Here is an 18,210-nt window from a genome sequence, read left to right as displayed (position 1 = left end):
CTGGGAAATGACCAAAGTATAAAACAAAGTAAGGAAAGTTAACTAAGAAATATTTATTCCAAAAAGTCCACCGAATCTCAGTAAGAACAGTGACAACCTATGGCATCTTCACCAGGGGCTCCTGCCATCTAACCCTCAACTCTGTGGCCAGACGTTCAGCCAAGGTAGGGCAGGCAAGGAGGGCTGGTATCAGGTGGGGCTGCCTTAATTTTGAGCAGTAAATGGAAAAGTTCATGCTCAGGGCACTGTCAAAATAATAGTGTTTTAAGTATCCAATGGCCAGGAAAGGCCAACATCACAGCTAGTCTGAGATCTTAATAGTTGGGGTAAACAAGGAACCAACAAAATACTGTAAAAGCTGTTGATGGAATGGGACCACCAATAGGACGTTAAGAAGATCCTTATTATCCACGGTGGTCTGGAAAGCTGTGCAGGCTTTCCCTGTTCTCTCTAGCTACCAAACTCCGCCTTCCATGATTGGATACACATGGTCCACCTCTCCTAGGGCACGTTTCTCATTGTCCCAGGCTATAGGTCCCCTCACCTGGCCTCCATCAGCCCTCTCCATCAGCGCTCCATTCAGCCCTTAGCCTGTGCACTGTGTGACCACTAATCTTTCTATTATTTATGAACAGAAACACGAGGTATTCATGTCTGAGCTTTCTCACCTGTCCTCACTCTCCCTCTGTGTTAGTTTTCTAGGCTAGTTGCCTGGTGAAAAATTACTGCAGACTTAGAGACTTAAAACAGCACCCACTTACCAGCCCACAATTCTCTAGGTCAGATGTCCAGCCAAGGTATGGTGAGGTCTCTTCTCAGGGTCTGATGAGGCTGAAATCAAGGTGTCAGCCAGGCTGTGCTCCCTTCTGGATGCTCTGGGGGGAAAATCCACTTCCAAACACATTGAAGTTGCTGGTCAAGATCAGTTCCTATGGTTGTCAGGCTGAGGTCTCAACTTCCTTGTCAAGGGTTTCTCTTGGCTCCTAGAAGTCACCATCATTCCTTGCCACGTGGCCCCCATTGGTGGTTCACAACATGCTGTTGCTTCTTCTTCCAGGCCAGCGGGACCGCATCTCTGCCCTCTCTTCCTCAGTCACCAACTGGAGAAAAGCTCCTGCTGTGTTCTGTTTGGTTTCTTTCCTTGCCATGTAGTTCCTTTTTTTTTTTTCAAATAATACATACTATAAATATAAACAAATGCACACTATGCATTTATATAGATTACAGTTTAAAAATTATAAATTATATATATTGATTTTAATAGTTATTCAATGATTTATTTCTAAAAGGTTACAGCAATTCCTATCACCATCAGCAACATTTGGGAGTGTGTATCTCCCCAAATCCAAAATAACAATTAAAGATAAGGGCTAGAAATTTTTTCCAGCCTCTTTGGAGGAAAGAGATTGTATTATTATTTTAATATGCATGCTCATATTTCTGTGAAATTTATCATCTTCATACATTTCTTGGTGATTTGCACTTACATAAGTTGTCAGTTCATTTTTTTAATTAATTTTCCTTTGGGGTTACTTTTCTTTCTTGTCCACTTTTTCGGGCTCATTTTTAAATGATAGATATTAATCACAGAAGTGACCATTTTTTTCAACTTTTCTTTGGTTTCATTGCCATGAGATTTTAATTTTAGAGGCTCAAATATATTTACATGTTTTTAATAGTTTCTGGGTCTCCAACCTTGGTTAAGGTCTCCCCCGCCTGACATTGTACTCATAGTCCTGTAGATCACATTATAAAACTATTATTATTGCCACACTTCTGTGTGTAATGTGTCTAGAAATTTTCTTTTATTGGTTTAAGAGCAGGATCCAATTTTATTTTCTTCCACTAGGATACCTGGTAGTGTCGGTACCTTGCATACATTTCTCACCCTTTTTCATTTGGTAAAATCACAGCTTCACTCAAATATAAATTATCATGTATCCTAGGATCCACTTTTGGACTCTATATCATATTCCACTCACTCATAAATAAGTCAGTCCATAGCTGTGCCAACCTCATATTTGTGAAAACCCTCTGCTTTTAAAGTGCTCACTTGATTAGGTCAAGCAATGATCTCCCTTAAGTCAACATATATATAACATAACCTAATCCCAGGAGTAAACTCTGGCATGGTGACAGCCCCGGAAGTTACACAGGGCATGTACCCCAGGAGGCAGGGGTCCTGGGGGACATCTTAGAATTCTGTCTACCACACCCTCCAAGCTTCTCTCTCTGAAGGAAGAAGTTTTGCTTTTAGGGTCAGTTTCTGGACTCTCCTTTGTAATCTGAGAACTGGACAGATTCCCATTCCAAAGTAGTGAGAGATGGAGCCACACGTTCCCTCCCAGCAGGTGGCAAGATGTGGAGCAGGCCAGGAGCAGAAGCTTTCTGGAAGTGTTACGGAAACGACAGGCCAGCCAAGAAACAAGCACCACCCGGAGGGTTGGAGTACTCAGATGTATTACACCGGCGGGCTCAGAGGGGCTTCTGCTCCGAAGCTCTGAGCACCTCCAAGACGTGCGCATGAGGTTTTATAGGGTAAAGTACAAGCTTGGGGTATTCGGCCAATAGGCATGGGACAGCTTTAGCAACATTAGCATCACAAAAGTGGAGGCGGGGAGGCAGCAAACCAACATTCCAAAGCCAGATACGTATCTTTGAAAACCCAGCTGGCTAGCAAAAAAACATGAACAGTAAACCAACATTAATTAACCTAGATTTACAAGTTAGTCTAGCAGAACTCTGATCAGTATTCCAATACTTAGATTTGTGAGTTATCTTGTTAGACCAGCCCGGTTTCTCCTTCACATTCCCCCCTCTTGATGCTTTCACAACCCTAGCTGGAGTAAACATCATCACTTATCTGTTGCAGGGGCTCATAATTGGAGGCTAACATCTGAAGTTTTATAGCCTCTATCCACTCACTGACAAAGCGGGTCAGGAAGTTTAGGACACAGGGCCCAAACAGCAGAACTGCAAAAATCAGGAGTAAGGGACCTATGAACAGTGCCAGCCAGGAGGTCCAGCCCCAGGGGCCTGTCCATGGGCTTTTATCTAAAATATGTTTTCTCTTTTTACTCGGTCTTGTAACTCTTGAGTCATCCCTCTGACAATTTCTGATTGATTGGCTTAAAAACAGCACTCTTCTTTTAGGAAGAGGCATAGTCCCCCCTCTTTGGCCTTGAGTAGGTCCAGACCCCTCCTGTTTTGTAAGATCACCTCGGCCAAAGAGTCAATCTGATTTTGCAGAGTTCCCAGGGTTTCTGCTATTCATCGGAGATCATGGCTGAATTCACCTGTAAGCTGAAAATACCGGTTGGTACATGGACCATTTGTCACCCGGTTCCATGCAGGTGCATTGTACAGCCAAGGAGAGTGAGGGCATTAGCGTCAATAACATCAGCCTTGTGATTATCTTAGACATGATGCTGCAGTGATGGCACTAATTATAACAAGATATAAAATAGCTACGAGGATTCCATGGCCTATGTTCCAGTCAGGTGCACTGCTAGTACGCAGACTAGTATAGCAAACAAGGAAAGAGGCAAGGGAGCACAAAAGAAATACATTTAACAGCTGCGTTGAGCTTTCCTCAAGCTTCGGCCGTGCGTTGACTAGCCAGCTTCCGGGTGTGGCTAGAGCAGGGCTTGTCGATTCTTTTCTGGTCCCTCTTGATCTTGATCTTGAGCGGGTCTCCCTGGACACTCTCAATTTTCCAGGGACCCTCTGTCTGAGGTGGAGTCGCTCTCTTAACCCTGGAGTGGTGGATCCAAGGGATGATTCCTGCAACTTTAACAGCTGTAGGGGTAGTTAATACCACTAAATATGGTCCCTAACAGTGAATAGCGGCATGTGTCACTAGATGGCCCCCTATTTGACAGGATCGTGGTTGGCAGAAATGGCGGGCAGTTGAGTCCCCACTAGCCCCTATAATAGTCACCTTTTTCTTGGTGAGGGGGCTACAGGTTGAGTCACCACAGAATACTCTGCTCCTGTGTCTACCATAAAAGTCATTGGTTGGCCCCCTATAAACATCTTGACCTTGGGCTCCCGGGGGCCCAGGGGCAGGGAGCCTGGTCTCTCCTATTCTGAGTCGTCCCCAGCCAGTCTGATGTGATTACTGGCTGGTGGCTCCAGCTGATAAGTAGGTCTTTTGGGGGTGCTCTCTTCCCATCCTTTCTGTTTGGACACTCGTTCTTCCAGTGTCCTGTCTCCCGGCAGTATGCGCGCTGTGCTCGGCCCAGGGGCATCCATGGTCGGGGTCCCCTCTTCCGGGGTGGTGCAGGATTCTGGCTGAAGCTTGTTTTCCCCAGGGCTGCTGCAAGGAATGCGGCTTTCTGCTTCATTCGCTGGTCTGCTTCTCATTGGGCTTCCCGTTCTCGGTTTACAAAAACTTTGTTTGCAACTTCCAGCAGCTGTGTAGCATTCATCCCTGCGAATCCATCCAGTTTTTGGAGTTTCCAGCGTATATCTGGGCATGATTGGGCTACGAAGGCAGCGTTGACCATCTGCTGGTTTTCTTGGGCCTCAGGATCAAAAGGAGTATAGACTCGGAATGCTTCACATAGCCTCTCATAGAAGTCAGTGGGGGTTCCATCTGGCCTCTGGGTCACTGTTGTCATTTTAGACATGTTAGTTGGCTTCTTGGCTCCTGCTCTTAGCCCTTGTAGGATGGCCTCCCGGTGCTCACGCAGCGCTTCTCTTCCTTCTTGGGTGTTAAAGTCCCAATCTGGTCTGGTGTCAGGGGCATGTGTCATGGCCCATCCCTCAACATCCATTGTGTCCCCAGGGGCTCAGCCCTGCAGCCATTTTCATGTTTTAGTGAGAATGCGTCTCCTCTCTGTATTGAAGAGTCAGAAGCAGCTGGCGGACATCTTCCCAGGTGGGCCGGTGAGAATGGAAGATAGACTCTACGAGGTCAATCATAGCCTGTGGCTTGACAGCCTGATCACAGTCATATACCACCAAGTAGAAATCATCATGGGCTGGACAGAGACCAAATATTTGCATGACTTTGCAACAGAGACCCAAGGCTGTCCCAGCATCGCTTCGGGACTGGGCAGGGGCCGGTGTTCCCCGACAGTTGCCATGGAGGCGGCTGAGGTGGAGGCGGTGCTGGAGCTGGGGGTGGGGGGGGCTGCTGCTGCTGCTGCTGCTGCTGGGTGGCTTTTCAGAGTAGGAAGGAGTATGAGGGTGCCAATTGAGAAGGGCTGTAGTGCTAAAGGACTGGTAGCAGAGTACGGGGTGCCTGGACTCAACAGTCCCATTTTCCCCAACTTGTTGTGGCCCTTGTGTCTCCTGCAGCAGCATTTGGAGGGCCGGTGGTGCTGGCTTCCCGGCTTGTGCTGAGCAGACTCTCCTTCCTACGGCTCAGGCTGGAGTCTGGGCTCTGCCTCTGGGTCCTCAGGTTGGGGAGGTGTTGGTGCCCTGGGGGCATACGGAGGGGGTAGGCATATCTGTCTTCTGCGTCTCCCTGGAAAATAGGCTCTTTTCTGTCTGTCTTTTTGGGCTGGACTGGCTGGGCTGCTAATATCTTGCATTGTCCAGGTCCATTTGAGCAGAACCGAATCCATGGGGGTAGAGTCTGGGCGATATTCAGCCAGGAGTCAATGTAAGGGAATTGATCTGGGTGGCCTGCGGTTCCAGTGATTATTTGATAGACCGCTCGCACTGTTGCTAGGTCCAGAGTTCCTCCTGAGGGCCACCTGACTCCAAAGGCCGGCCATTCAAGTTCACACAAAGTGCAGAGCCTGCCAGGGGTCATTCGAATTCCACAGTCTCCTGAGAACCCCTTTCTGAAATTCTTAATCATGCATTCTAGAGTGGTGGGTTTCGACTTAGAGCCTCCCATTTTTTAGATGTTTGGGAAGGTAGCCTTTATATCTTTTCTTTCTTCACTCCTCAAAACACTGGAGTTCCCAGAGAGACCGCTCTCTTGCTGGGTCTGAGTTGTTTGAAGGCTAATTTGGTCAGGGAGTCTGGGTTCCAGTCACATCTGATGTCTCTGGAGCTCAAGGCCTCAAGCAGTTCCAGGGACTTTCTTCATTAAATCCTCTCTATATTCTGAACTAATTTATCAGGGGCGTGGGACTGACGGCAGATGGTAAAACAAATGAACTAGAAAAGGGACCACCAAGGCCGGGCGAGCCCGGTCCTGAAGGAATTCGTTTTCTAAACTCGAGTCCTGGGGGCCTGGGGGTAGGCAAAAGAGGCACTACTTGGGTCTGTTCTGTAGGGGAACACTAAGTCTCGGGTGTTCTGTGACAGAAACAGGTAGGAGACTTTTTCAAAGAAATAGCATCCTAGCCTCTGAGGGCACAGGGGCGTTGACTCACTGGCTGTCTATGTCCTTTTCTATGTCCTGTCTATGTCCTCCCAGTGTAGCCACCCTGTGCTGGTGTCGCAGACAAGACAAGGGAAGGTTTTCGTTGCGTCTGCCTGGCCGCTCCCTTCGCGGGGACGAAGGTGCCTCTTAGCTTTGGCAGGTCAGTATAAGCCGCTGACTCCAATCAGGACCCTGAGGGACCGATACCGCCCTGAGCCATATGAGGTCACCATGGAACCGCAGGTTGGGACTCACTTGAACTCCGTAGCAGAATGCCGTGGAGCTACAAACTCGAGCCTGATAGCATGCTTCAGAGGCCGCTCATTCTCACACACACACACAGAGGTTAACAACAGTCCTCCCACCAATCCCAGTATCCTGTTTCCTATAGGAGGGGATCCGCCTCCTCTTCTGTCCACTGGGACAGGACCTGATTCCTCCCAGGGGTTCCTACCTTGTCCGGACGGCCACCTGGTGAGTCTGTCCGTCCCTCCATGGAGTCTGGCTCTGGTTGTAGCCCAGCCACCCCGTGGGCCGAGTTGCCACCATGATGGAGAACCCGGAATACCGTCGGGCGGCCCCACCTCGTTCGCTGGTGGAATCCCGTCCCCCGGTCGGCCAGAGCCACCAGTCCAGTGGCTCAAGGGGCCGGCGTGGTTGTATCTCACTGGGGCCTCCAGAAATGTTATGGAAACGACAGGCCAGTCAAGAAACAAGCACCACTCGGAGGTTGGAGTACTCAGATGTATTACGCCGGCGGGCTCAGAGGGGCTTCTGCTCCGAAGCTCTGAGCACCTCCAAGACATGCACATGAGGTTTTATAGGGTAAAGTACAAGCTTGGGGTATTCGGCCAATAGGCATGGAACAGCTTTAGCAGTATTAGCATCACAAAAGTGGAGGCGGGGAGGCAGCAAACCAACATTCCAAAGCCAGATATGTATCTTTGAAAATCCAGCTGGCTAGCAAAAAACATGAACAGCAAACCAACACTAATTAACTTAGATTTACAAGTTAGTACAGCAGAACTCAGATCAGTATTCCGATACTTAGATTTGTGAGTTATCTTGTTAGCCCAGCCCAGCCTCTCCTTCACATTCCTAAACTTGTGAGTTATCTTGTTAGACCAGCCCGGTTTCTCCTTCACAGAAGGAAGTGAGGTCTGTGAACATCGGGACTGGAGGAAGAAGAAGTCAGAGGGAACGGTCTATGAGGGAAGGGATGGGCAGATGACAGCGGCAAGGTCTGGGCCTCCTACACGGGCAGGAAACTGAAAAGAGGCAGGAAAGAATCACGAGATTGACTTCAAGTAGATATTTGGTAGCAAGTCGAGAATGAGGAAGGGAATGGAGAGGAACAGGGGAAAGAGATTTTTAAAAAGTACTGCTTTGAGTTATAAATTCTATCCTCTGAGATATGCCTAAGAGAAGCCAGTAAAAACATAAATTTGCTTTTAATAATGTTAGTTACTGAACTGTCTTTCCTTAGATGTGACTCGGTGCAGACACTGGGCCCAGTAATACATCTTCCAGTTGCACATGGAGGTACCTTGTCTTACTGGTTAGGCTATAAAGTTACCTTAGTCCCCAGAATACATGACCGAACTTAAAAACCAAGGGAAAAAGTGAGTATGCACGCATGTTTTGTGTGGTCTGCTCTCTCAGTTCACCAGATCCAGCCATTTTCTCTCATCTACCAAAAAAGATTTCTTCTCTAAGTATTCTAAAAGTGAGTATTGTTCACATTGTATTTGCATGCATGTGGGAGTGTGTAACTGAGTCACTTTTCATACTATATGAATCAAACGTATTGCAATTTAGAAATTAACAGGATTTGCCAACTCTTCATGAAGCACTAACAAGCGGGAAAACCCGGGGTCTCCAGCCAAGACCCCAGCACTGGTGTGTGGATTCTCATGGAGCCCCAGGCAGGGAGCACTGGTTTCCTTAACTGATTACGAGTCATCTGCCCCAATCCCAACCGTTCTACGTGTCTTAGATGGAAATATTGACCATGTTAGTATTTGCCTGACTTTGCCCCACAAAACAGCAATTTTGAATGGTTTAACCTACGAAAAGCAGTGGTATGCAGATGGAATCCCGTTCTTAGAGATGGTTGCAAAGTACAACCAGCTGCCTTGAACCCAGATGACTCTTCAGCAAGATGGTAGGAGGGTGGGGATGAATCATGTGCTGCTGACACTTTGACCCCTAAGAATTCTCCCAGAGTTCTTCATACGTGCTCTCAGTGAACCTCATGTGTGCGCTTGTCCCTGCCCATGGCACAAGCTGCCTGTGGCTGGTAACCAGAGCTATGTGCTTGGATCTCCACTCCAGCGGTGCATCAAATACCCTAAGCATACAGGTTACTTACATCTACTCCCAAGTGTCTGATACGGTAACTGTAGGATGAAGCTTTGACAATCTCATGCATAATCAGAGTTGAGAAATAGCTCATAGCCGTTCAAAAGAAGAAATGTCTTGCTTCAGCAATTTTGTCAGAGTCACCTGGGAAATAAGTTGAAACATTACAACTTGAGAGAGGAAGGAAAGACCAGTAAAAGCAAAAGGAAACAATCCCCACCTCTTGGATGGGCAACTCCTGTAGAGCCTGGGAGCTGACGGGCTTGGGGATCCCTGAGGGTCACAGGGCTCAGGACGTCCTTCAGATGTGAAATCAGCAAGGACTGAGATGATGAACAGGGTCCAAATCCAGGAACTCAGAGCAGAGGTTACCAGTAGATTTGCACCTACAAAGGATACATTTTAAGGACAATATGAACAATGGGTACCTGGTTTCTCACTGTCATAGAAAGCAGTTACCAACATGGAAAAGGGGAAAATATGAATGAGCCTAGTGGGGTAGGATTTGAATTGGAGGTATTATGTGAATTCAATTTAAACAGATGGACATAGAGATAAATATCGTGTAAATATGCACATCCTGTAGCTTTGTCCATTGATGGGGCCTGGGAACAGTGACACCCTGGTGCCCAGGTCTTGTTTGTGAAATACCCTTCTCCACTCTGAGGAATGAGGGCTCTTTGGAGCAAAGGCTGATTCCAGGCTGAAACAGGAAAAGAACCAGCTGAACCTTGGAACATTTTGTGCCAGAAAACAAAAACAAGTGCTCAAAGAGGATGGGGACGTGTCAAAATGACAGAGAAGCTAGCTTGCAGGGGCTCTAGTGGCCAAATCAGGGACAACGTGCCCATCAGAATACATGACAGGGATGGATTATAGCTCATCATAATTTGATAATAGGAAGCCAGGGGTCCACTTGATATAATAATTAAATGCATTAATTGAAAATTTGATGAGGAACAATCTCAAAGTAACTTACCCTTTTCCAAATACTTCACAGCGGAGATGACTTGCAGACATCACCTTAATCAAATAATCAAAGTGAATGTCATCACTAACAGAACATTTCAAAACCACATGCCACCTGAGAAGACCCAAGGAGAGGAGCACGGCATCACATGTGTGGTGTTCCTGCCAAGGATGCACAGGCTGATCTAATCAGGAGAGCGTCAGAAAACCTCAGGTCCTTTTACAACACAGCTGGTTTGCCATCTTCAACAGGGCTAAAATCATAAAAGTCAAGGAAAAGACTGAAGAAATGATCTAGATGGAAGGAAACTGATAAAAACATGACACCCAAATACACCACATGATTCTGAATTAGATCTTTTTATTAAGAAGGACAAACAGGGACAGTAGATGAAAATGAATGGGATCTGATGATTAGGTGGCAGTAATGGATCAGTGTTAATGTCCTGATTTGTATGATGTTTTGAGGTTGTGTAGGATTTACACACTGAAGGACTCAGAGCCACTGGGCACCATGTTGGCACAGTACTCTAAAAGTGTTCAGAAAAAATAAAAGTCTCTAATATACTTGCAAATTTTGGGAAAAGTTGAGAGTATTTCATTGCCTTTACTTTTTGTTTTTGGTTTTTTTTTTTAGAGGGTGGGCAGTAATTAGGTTTATTTGGTTAATTATTTATTTCAGTGGAGGTACTGGGTTCCTCCACTGAACCCAGGAACAAAATTCTCAATTCAGATTGTCTTCACTTTTAGCCATTTGGCATTCTGTTCCTTTTAAAATGTTACATTGTGCAACAAACAGTGGTTATTGTTTACTGTTTTTGAAGATGACTGAACAGATGAAGGCGTCACATGCCTACATAGATGGGACTCTGCCTAAGATCCACTGAAGATGAACCCAGGACCTCCTACGTGGAAGCATGCACACTTACCACTTGAGCTATACCCTCCCTCCCTCAATGTCTTTTAAAAAGTGGGGGGGGGGGGAAAGCCTCTGTTCTTTTGGAATTTATATTTCAGCAAGAAGACACAAATAAATACATAAGAAAAACATGTAGTCTAGCAAATGGTTACAGGCATAGAGCCCGGGGCCCTCCCAAAATTAGAAATTAAATAGCGGACAAATCGCCAGCCAGGGATTGAGGAGAAGGCATCGGTGAGGTAGGATGTAAATGAGAAGCTGAGGGAGAAAGACTTTTCTAGAAGGATGAAGTGGCTCACTTTGTCAGATGCTGCTGAGAGATCAAGCAAGATGAACAGAGAACAGGTGGTCCCTAGAGTTGGCCCCAAGGGGTCATGGGAGGAGTCACCTTGGAGCAGTCTTCAGCTGAGTGAGGAGAGCAGTCAGATTAGGAAGGGTTGAAAAGAGAAAGGGTGTGAGGACATGGACTTGGTGAATAGAGTTATCTTGTCCCAGAAGTGTTGCTGTCAAAGGGAGCGGAGAACGATGTGGTACTTGCAGGTTATGTAGAGTCAACGGAGAGTTCTTTGTAAGAGGGAAGGATACCGGGGCAGTTTGCACAATGAGGGGGCTGATCCAGCAAAGAGGGAGAAACTCAGGATGCAGGACACACTCAGCCTCAATTGGAGGAGTGAGGGGGCTGTGGTGGAGGTTGCATGTGGGGACACTGTCACTGGCAGGAGCAGAGGTCCTTCAACCGAGTTATAGCGGGGAAGGAAGAGGGGAGGGGCCCAAGGGAAGATGTGGCCTCTCCTATGGTGGCCGGGAGGGGAGGGCTTGGCCTGAGTTGCTCCTCTTCTCCCAGGGTATCCTGCGGCCAGCCATCTACTGAGATGAGAGCGGGGAGAAGGTGAGTGGTTGGGCGTGTGTGCTGGGACTTTGAAGAGAGGAGAAGTGAAACAGTGCTGGTCATTTTGGAGAGTGGGGACTCAGACAGAGGGCTGCAGAGAAGTGACTCAGATGGCGGGCGGACTGGAGGGCCCATATGAGATCTGTGGTTATGAATTTCAAGTGAGACCTGTCAGCATGCTCAGGGGTTTCTCTCTAGCATTTTCCAGGTGTTTGGATACAGCAAATACTTAAGTGCCAAATCATTTTTCCCAAGTATATACATACATATCTTTTTCTTCAAAGACACTAAATGGGTCTAAAAAAAGAAAGACAAGGTATGACTTGCAAAGCCTTTAATGATAGTGTTTGTGTTTTTTAACAGCATGTGTGATTTCTCATCTGTGGTTAATTAGCAATTATTTCCATACTTGCAAGCTCATCTGCCTCTGAATTTAGTCATAATGCAGGAAGTTAATGAAATTAAGGAAAAGTAACCCCTCATCTAAACTCTCTCTCTATTTCTTGATCTAATCTCTCTTCAGTGGTCAGCAAGATGCATGAAGGAGTTCTTTAAAAGGGCTAAAATAGATTGATATATAACTTGTGTGTTTATTTTTAAAGCTTCGTAAATGCAACCTTTCTAAGAAAACAGTTAAAGCAAAGGCCTCACACTTACTGGAAACAAAAATCTTAATTCAGATTGTCTTCATTATTAGCCATTTGGCCTTCTGTCCCTTTTAAAACGTTACATTACCCAACAAACAGTGGTTATCGTTTACTGTTTTTGACGATGGCTGAACAGATGAAGGCGTCACGTGCCTATGTTGGTGGGACTTTGCCTAAGATCCATTCAAGATACTCTGGAGTTACATTTCCATTGAATATTGGCCAGTACTTGTATCATTCAAGATTAAGTCTGGGTTCTTTCTTTGATTAAGAACTGAATGGGCTGCAGATCTATTTGATAATTACGATTTTAGACAAATGTTCACCAGCATTAGTTCTGTTAGCCAACCGAAAGCACTGTAGGCCTCATATCCAACAAGAAACATGTTAGTAAATATTAAGCCTCTTAGAAAAAAGACTACATGCTCCTGCATTTGTAGAAACATTATTTGCTTGAAATAATGGTAGTATGACCTGTCACTTAAATGATGACTTCCTTGATATGAAAAAGAGAGAAAATGAGCTGAAGAAGGAAACTCCGCAGTTACAATCTGCAACCCACAACATACTTCCTGAGATCTTGGCCTCGGCATTTATTTTTCCATGCCACCCTGGAAAGAAAGATGAAACAAGCAGAAATAAGGTTAAAACATAGGTGCGTTCACTTAGTGTGATACTCTACGAGAAGCTAACACAACATTGTAAATCAACTCTACTTGAGTGCAGAGAATCTTAAAAACCCTAGAAATCCGCTAAAAGAAATTGAGGAGTAAAAGGGTAAGATTCTGAATCAGTTAAAGTAGATCGTTTTGAGGTAACACGCTTTTCAGCGTAAACCCAGAGCTGCAGTCGTCAATTCTCAGCAGCACAGTTTGGTCTTTGGAAATGTTCTCTGACTTGTCTCAGAACAGGAGGGCAAACCAGACCTCCCCTTTGATGCTTAAAACACAGCATGCTTGCAACAGGAACTAACAGAGTGTGGTAGGTGCCTTATACTTCAAAACCACACATACAAAAAACTCAGAAAAAGAGATTTGTGGATACCAGAGGTGAGGGTTGGGGTGGGGAGGAAGAAGATGGGAATTGGATGAAGGCAGTCAAAAGTTACTACAAATTCCAACTATAGTAAGATAAATACTGGAGCTGTTATGTACAAACTGATAAATATAATTAACTGCTACATTTTATATATGAAAACTGTCAAGAGAGAAACTCCTAAGAGCATCACACACAAAAAACTTTATCTTCTGTTCCTTTAATTTTGTATCCATATTTCTGCAGGTGATTAGGTTCTTGCCTCCTGGTAGAAAGAATTCAGAGATGAGAAGCTAAGAAAGTAAAGTGAGGATTTACTAAGAGACAGATAGTACACTCTCACGGGGACAGCAGGCAGTCTCAGGGAAGTTACTGCCCTGATTTCTCTGGCAGATCAGTTACATAGAGTGTGAAAATGAGTGGGCGGAATATTCACTGTGGGGGGAAGGGTTTGGGGTCCTATTCTCTGATTTTCATCCCAACTCCACCTTCCCAAAGGGAGGAGGGATTTTTGTCTTTATTTAGTGTGGCTGGGAAATATCATGGCGTTGGTGCATGATGGGTACTTCTAATCTGCAAGGCTAATTTTATTGTAATGAGGGCATAATGAGAAAAAGTTACATTTGGACACTGGAGGTTCTTGCCTTTTCCCACCTTTCTTTGTCAGCCTCCCAACCACTTGTCACTCTAAAATTTGTGACCCCTTATCAGCCCAGAGGTTCCTACTTTTCTTTCTCTGCCCAGGGACCCCTGTTGTTTACATGATGTATGGTTTCCTGCATTTGGCCCAGGACCCTTCTTTTTCTGCCAAACCCTGCCATTTGGCCTGTGTCCCCCCTTCTCTGCTCACATCTAGCTATCTGCCTGCTCTAACAGTCTGAGGAATGGATGTTCACTAAACCTACTGTGATGTATGCAAGTCAAATCATTACGCTGTATACCTTAAAGTATCCAGTGCTGTATGTCAATTACATCTCAATAAAACTGGAAGGAAAAAAAAACATACCATGCTCTAATGCCTTGAGGGTCCCTGACAACCCTCTTTGCACATTGTACGGCTTTAGTGATGTCATCTTGCAGCAAAACTGAAAAAGAGACGGTGAGGAATGAAAACAACGGTTATAGAAATTTCATTTTAACTTAACATTCAGCCAGTTTTATTCTCTTAAGCTAAGAGAGAACACAGATTACCTTTCAAGAGTCTATGTATCTACGAATGTTGAGAGAAAACTTTTTCTTCCTTGTATCCCATTTGGCATGAAATAAAGCATTCTGTTTCTCGTTTTCCAAAGTCATTGGAAGCAATGGAATTATTAACTAATATGATAGATGTTTCTTTTTTTTTACTAAACACTTTAAACAAATGAAGAAACAGAAACTGGCCCAGCATATTTTTGCTCAGTATTTCTACTACTGGAAAAGTATTCCTAAAGAAATAATAAAAACACACGCAAAGATGTATGCACAAGGTGTCTCATAGCAATTAATAAAAGGGGAAAATGGAAACAGCCTAAGAGCTTACCAGTAAGAGCTAGACTGATAAATGACAGAATATTTATGTAGTGGAATTCTAGTCATCTTTAAAAAATAATACATATTGGTATTTGTGACTTAAAAATAATTTTATGTGATAAAGAACAAATCGTAGAGTAGTATATAGAAAGCAATATCATTTTTGTTAAAACACACATTGCCTGCACATTTGTATGTGGGTAGATATGTGCATGACACTGCTTTACCTTCATAGACAAGTTCCATACATGTCCTGAAAGAATTTGTGTATACCAAGTTAGCAGTGGTCACAAATCTCTGGGTAGTAAGAATTTTCATTCAAGGACCACAAATTATTATATAATACAAAATATTTTAAAACAGAAGTTAACTGAATATAAAAGAATATTCTAAGATATTCATCTTCTCTATTAGAAAATTTAATATTTAAAAATTTAACAATAGAAAATTTTGCAATACTTCTCCAAAATTGTATACACAAAAGATTCCACATTCTAATTTTAAATAAACTCAGTAGAATATTTGCTTCACCCCAATTGAACAAATCCATAAATTAGCTTGTTAGAATGACTATGATTATATAGGAACTGTATTTCTGGAAAGTGTAAACTAAAGAATTTAGAAATTAAATGTCATAATGCTTCTAATTCACTTTAAAATCACTCAGCCAAAAAAAAAAAAATATATATATATATATATATATATACACACACACACAGAGAGAAGTAAATAAGACAAAATGCCAAAAACTGTTAAAGTACATGATGGGTACATTGCTGTTTATTATACCAATTTCTATAATTTAGAACATTTCATAATAAAAAGTAAAAACAATGGTTAGAAAAGGACCACACATATTTCTCTTCCTTGATTAGTTAACAACTAATTGTTTCATTTTCTATAAAGGACTATAGATATAAAAAAAAAAAAAAAAAGACCAAATCACCAAATTATCCCTAAACCTCCTCAGAGTAAGTCAGAGGAGTGCATAGTTCTGCACAGAGAGTCAGACAGTCCAGCCACAGTAAATTGATGGATCCCTCCAGAAACCTCTGTGTATCAGAGAACAGCAACCTTTCATGATAGGAGCGCTTTACGTTCTTACTTCAGGAATCAGGAGGAGGGTAATAAAGAGTTTCTGGAAGTTGAGATGGAGGTTTCCTAGGTCCCTGGTGACCCCATCAAGGCCTTTTTGTTTGTTCTGAATCTCTGTTCTTGTAAACATGACAGGACAGTCCCTGTGCCCACACTCAGTGTCATCTTGTCTTACCGTCGCAGTTGATGCCACAGCCGTTCACTGCTTTTGGAGTTTTGCCATCGTTACACCAGTAGCGGCTGTTGATCTGAAATATCCCGTAATCGGTGCTTCCGCTGCCGCGGTTGTAGTTTGTAGTTTTCGTGTTATAACTACTTTCCCATCTGGCCAAACACATCCCTGAAAAGAACTTACTTTTAGTAGTAAACAGTAACACCACGTGACTTACATTGCAAAGCATGTTCTATCAGGCAAATTCAATTTTACTAATGACTGACGCCTTTGTAAGTATAAAGATGACTTTTACGTGTAAAGTATTTTAACACCTTAGTGCTAAAGGGCCCTTAAGAGAATTCTTTTGCTATCAAATCATTTTGTAATACTAATGAAACAAGATAACATACTTTAGAAAATATGAAACTAGTTGTTTTTCTATTACGCTTCCCCTGCTCCCATCCCTCAGGTAAGATTCAGCCTAGAAGAGAAAAATCAACAGAGTTGTTGAGTGGATTTGTGCTTAGCAGTAGATATATGATGATGATGGAAGAGTGCTTTTTAGTGGGGAAAATAAGGAATTTCTGGGAGGAAGAAGTTTTCTTATGATATCTAAAGGTGAATTTGGATGTCAAACTACACCCCAGACAAGAGCTGTAGAATGGAGAAGACTGTTCTGTCCACCCACCTACCCTTCCGTCCAACCAGCCATCTGCTCATTTGCTCAGAAATAGTTATTGAGGGGAAATGTCTGAATTCAGTCTGAAAAATACCGTGACTACATCGACAAAATTGGACTAAAATCAAGAGCAACATTTACTTTGGGCACAGCTTGAATTCTGTGGCAGAAAGTGAAAACTACTTCATCAACTAGAGTGAGTAAGAATAATGAAACGTCCTTTCCTGCTGCATTTCAGGGATCCTCATACAAACACTGACTGAGGGGAAGTTGGGTCCTACTAGCCCCTGTGTTAGTTCAGCGGGGAGGGTAGAGCTCGGTGGTAGAGCGTGTCCTTAGCATGCACGAGGTTGTGGGTTCAGTCCTCAGTACCTCCATTAAAAATAAATAAGCAAACCTAATTACCCCCCCTCCAAAAAAAGAGTTCCACAGAATTTTTAAAATTTGCTGTTAAAACCCCAACATCATGATTAGAAAGGAGAAAAATACTGCATTACTCTAGGCTTGCAGAACCCAAGTTCCAAACTAGACATGGCTGGACTCAAATGCCAAGGGCCTGACAGAGACATCCCAGGTGCCCAAAAGTACCTTTCAGCCAGCCTTACGTGGGCCGCTGAGGGAACCGAACCCGCAAATTTAGTGGCACTGGAAGCATGGGTCCCGGCCTACTTAGAGTGATATAGAGTTTTGCCCTCCCATACCCTCAAACCTTCAGCTGGTACATCTGATTCTAAAGAAACAAGGTGATATTTTTAAACATTGTTAAGTGTACAAACCTTCCAAGAGAGTTTTTAAAAAGTCCATTCACTCAAAGTCCCTTTCTCTTTATTCATCCTGCATTACTATCCGTTCCGCCCCCACCAGCTATTTGGAAGGACGAACAAGAGATGACTTACAGTTGGCCAGGCTGACTCCCCTGTAGCCATCCATTCCGAGTTCCTTCAGCTTTCGGGCCAGCGCGCATCTCTCCCAGACCTTGCCCTGCACAGCGACAGCGAGGAGGACGAGCCCCAGCACAAGGAGAGCCTTCATGGTGACTGAGGTGCCCGGACTGCAGTCTGCCCGGGGCAGAGTCGGCCCCAGTATTTAACTCCTTTGGACTTCCCTTACTCCTGGGGGTTCGGGAGCTCCACCCCTTGAGATTCGGGGGAAACAGGAACCATTTATTGGCCCACTGCCTTAAAATATTTTCTTTCTTATGTTTGAAGAGGGATATTCTCGCATCCTAAGACTCACCTGCCGGAAAATAATGAAATGAGCTTGTTTAAAGTTATTGCTCAGGAACAATCTGGATTAGCACTGCTGCCAAAAGAGAAACTTCCTCCTGTTTCGTAATGAATTTGAGTGACTAGAAATTTAAAAAAATGGAACGAACATTTTACGCAACTGAAAACGAGCTCCCATCTTTGATTAACACTCATTCTCATTAAATTGTTTTATGTGCGTTCGCTCTGGGGTCTTCATCTTTTTCAGTTAAAATTTCCTTAAATACACTTTCCACAAAAGAACATGACACCCTGCCTGTTGTTTCCACAGGGACATAGCGCAGCAGCACACTGCTCAGCCAGATTCCTATACTAACTTCTTTGGATACTATTGTAGAGTTTTAATTTCTAAATTAATGT

At 44.1% G+C, this 18,210-nt stretch overlaps 1 protein-coding gene across 1 annotated transcript; it reads right to left on the bottom strand.

Annotated features, from left to right (window-relative positions):
- Positions 1-12,574: 12,574 nt before the first annotated feature.
- On the bottom strand, positions 12,575-17,664 carry LOC116667507 (lysozyme C-like). The gene is made up of 4 exons (XM_032492093.1): positions 17,482-17,664; positions 15,928-16,092; positions 14,152-14,230; positions 12,575-12,721 (listed from the first exon to the last, which is right to left on the bottom strand). The coding sequence occupies exons 1-4, from the start codon at positions 17,615-17,617 to the stop codon at positions 12,655-12,657; spliced, it is 447 nt and encodes a 148-aa protein (XP_032347984.1). The 5' UTR covers positions 17,618-17,664; the 3' UTR covers positions 12,575-12,654.
- Positions 17,665-18,210: the final 546 nt, after the last annotated feature.

This window comes from Camelus ferus, chromosome 12 (assembly GCF_009834535.1).
Source record: "Camelus ferus isolate YT-003-E chromosome 12, BCGSAC_Cfer_1.0, whole genome shotgun sequence".
NCBI classification, from domain to species: domain Eukaryota; kingdom Metazoa; phylum Chordata; class Mammalia; order Artiodactyla; family Camelidae; genus Camelus; species Camelus ferus.
This window is presented reverse-complemented; position numbering and strand designations above follow the sequence as displayed.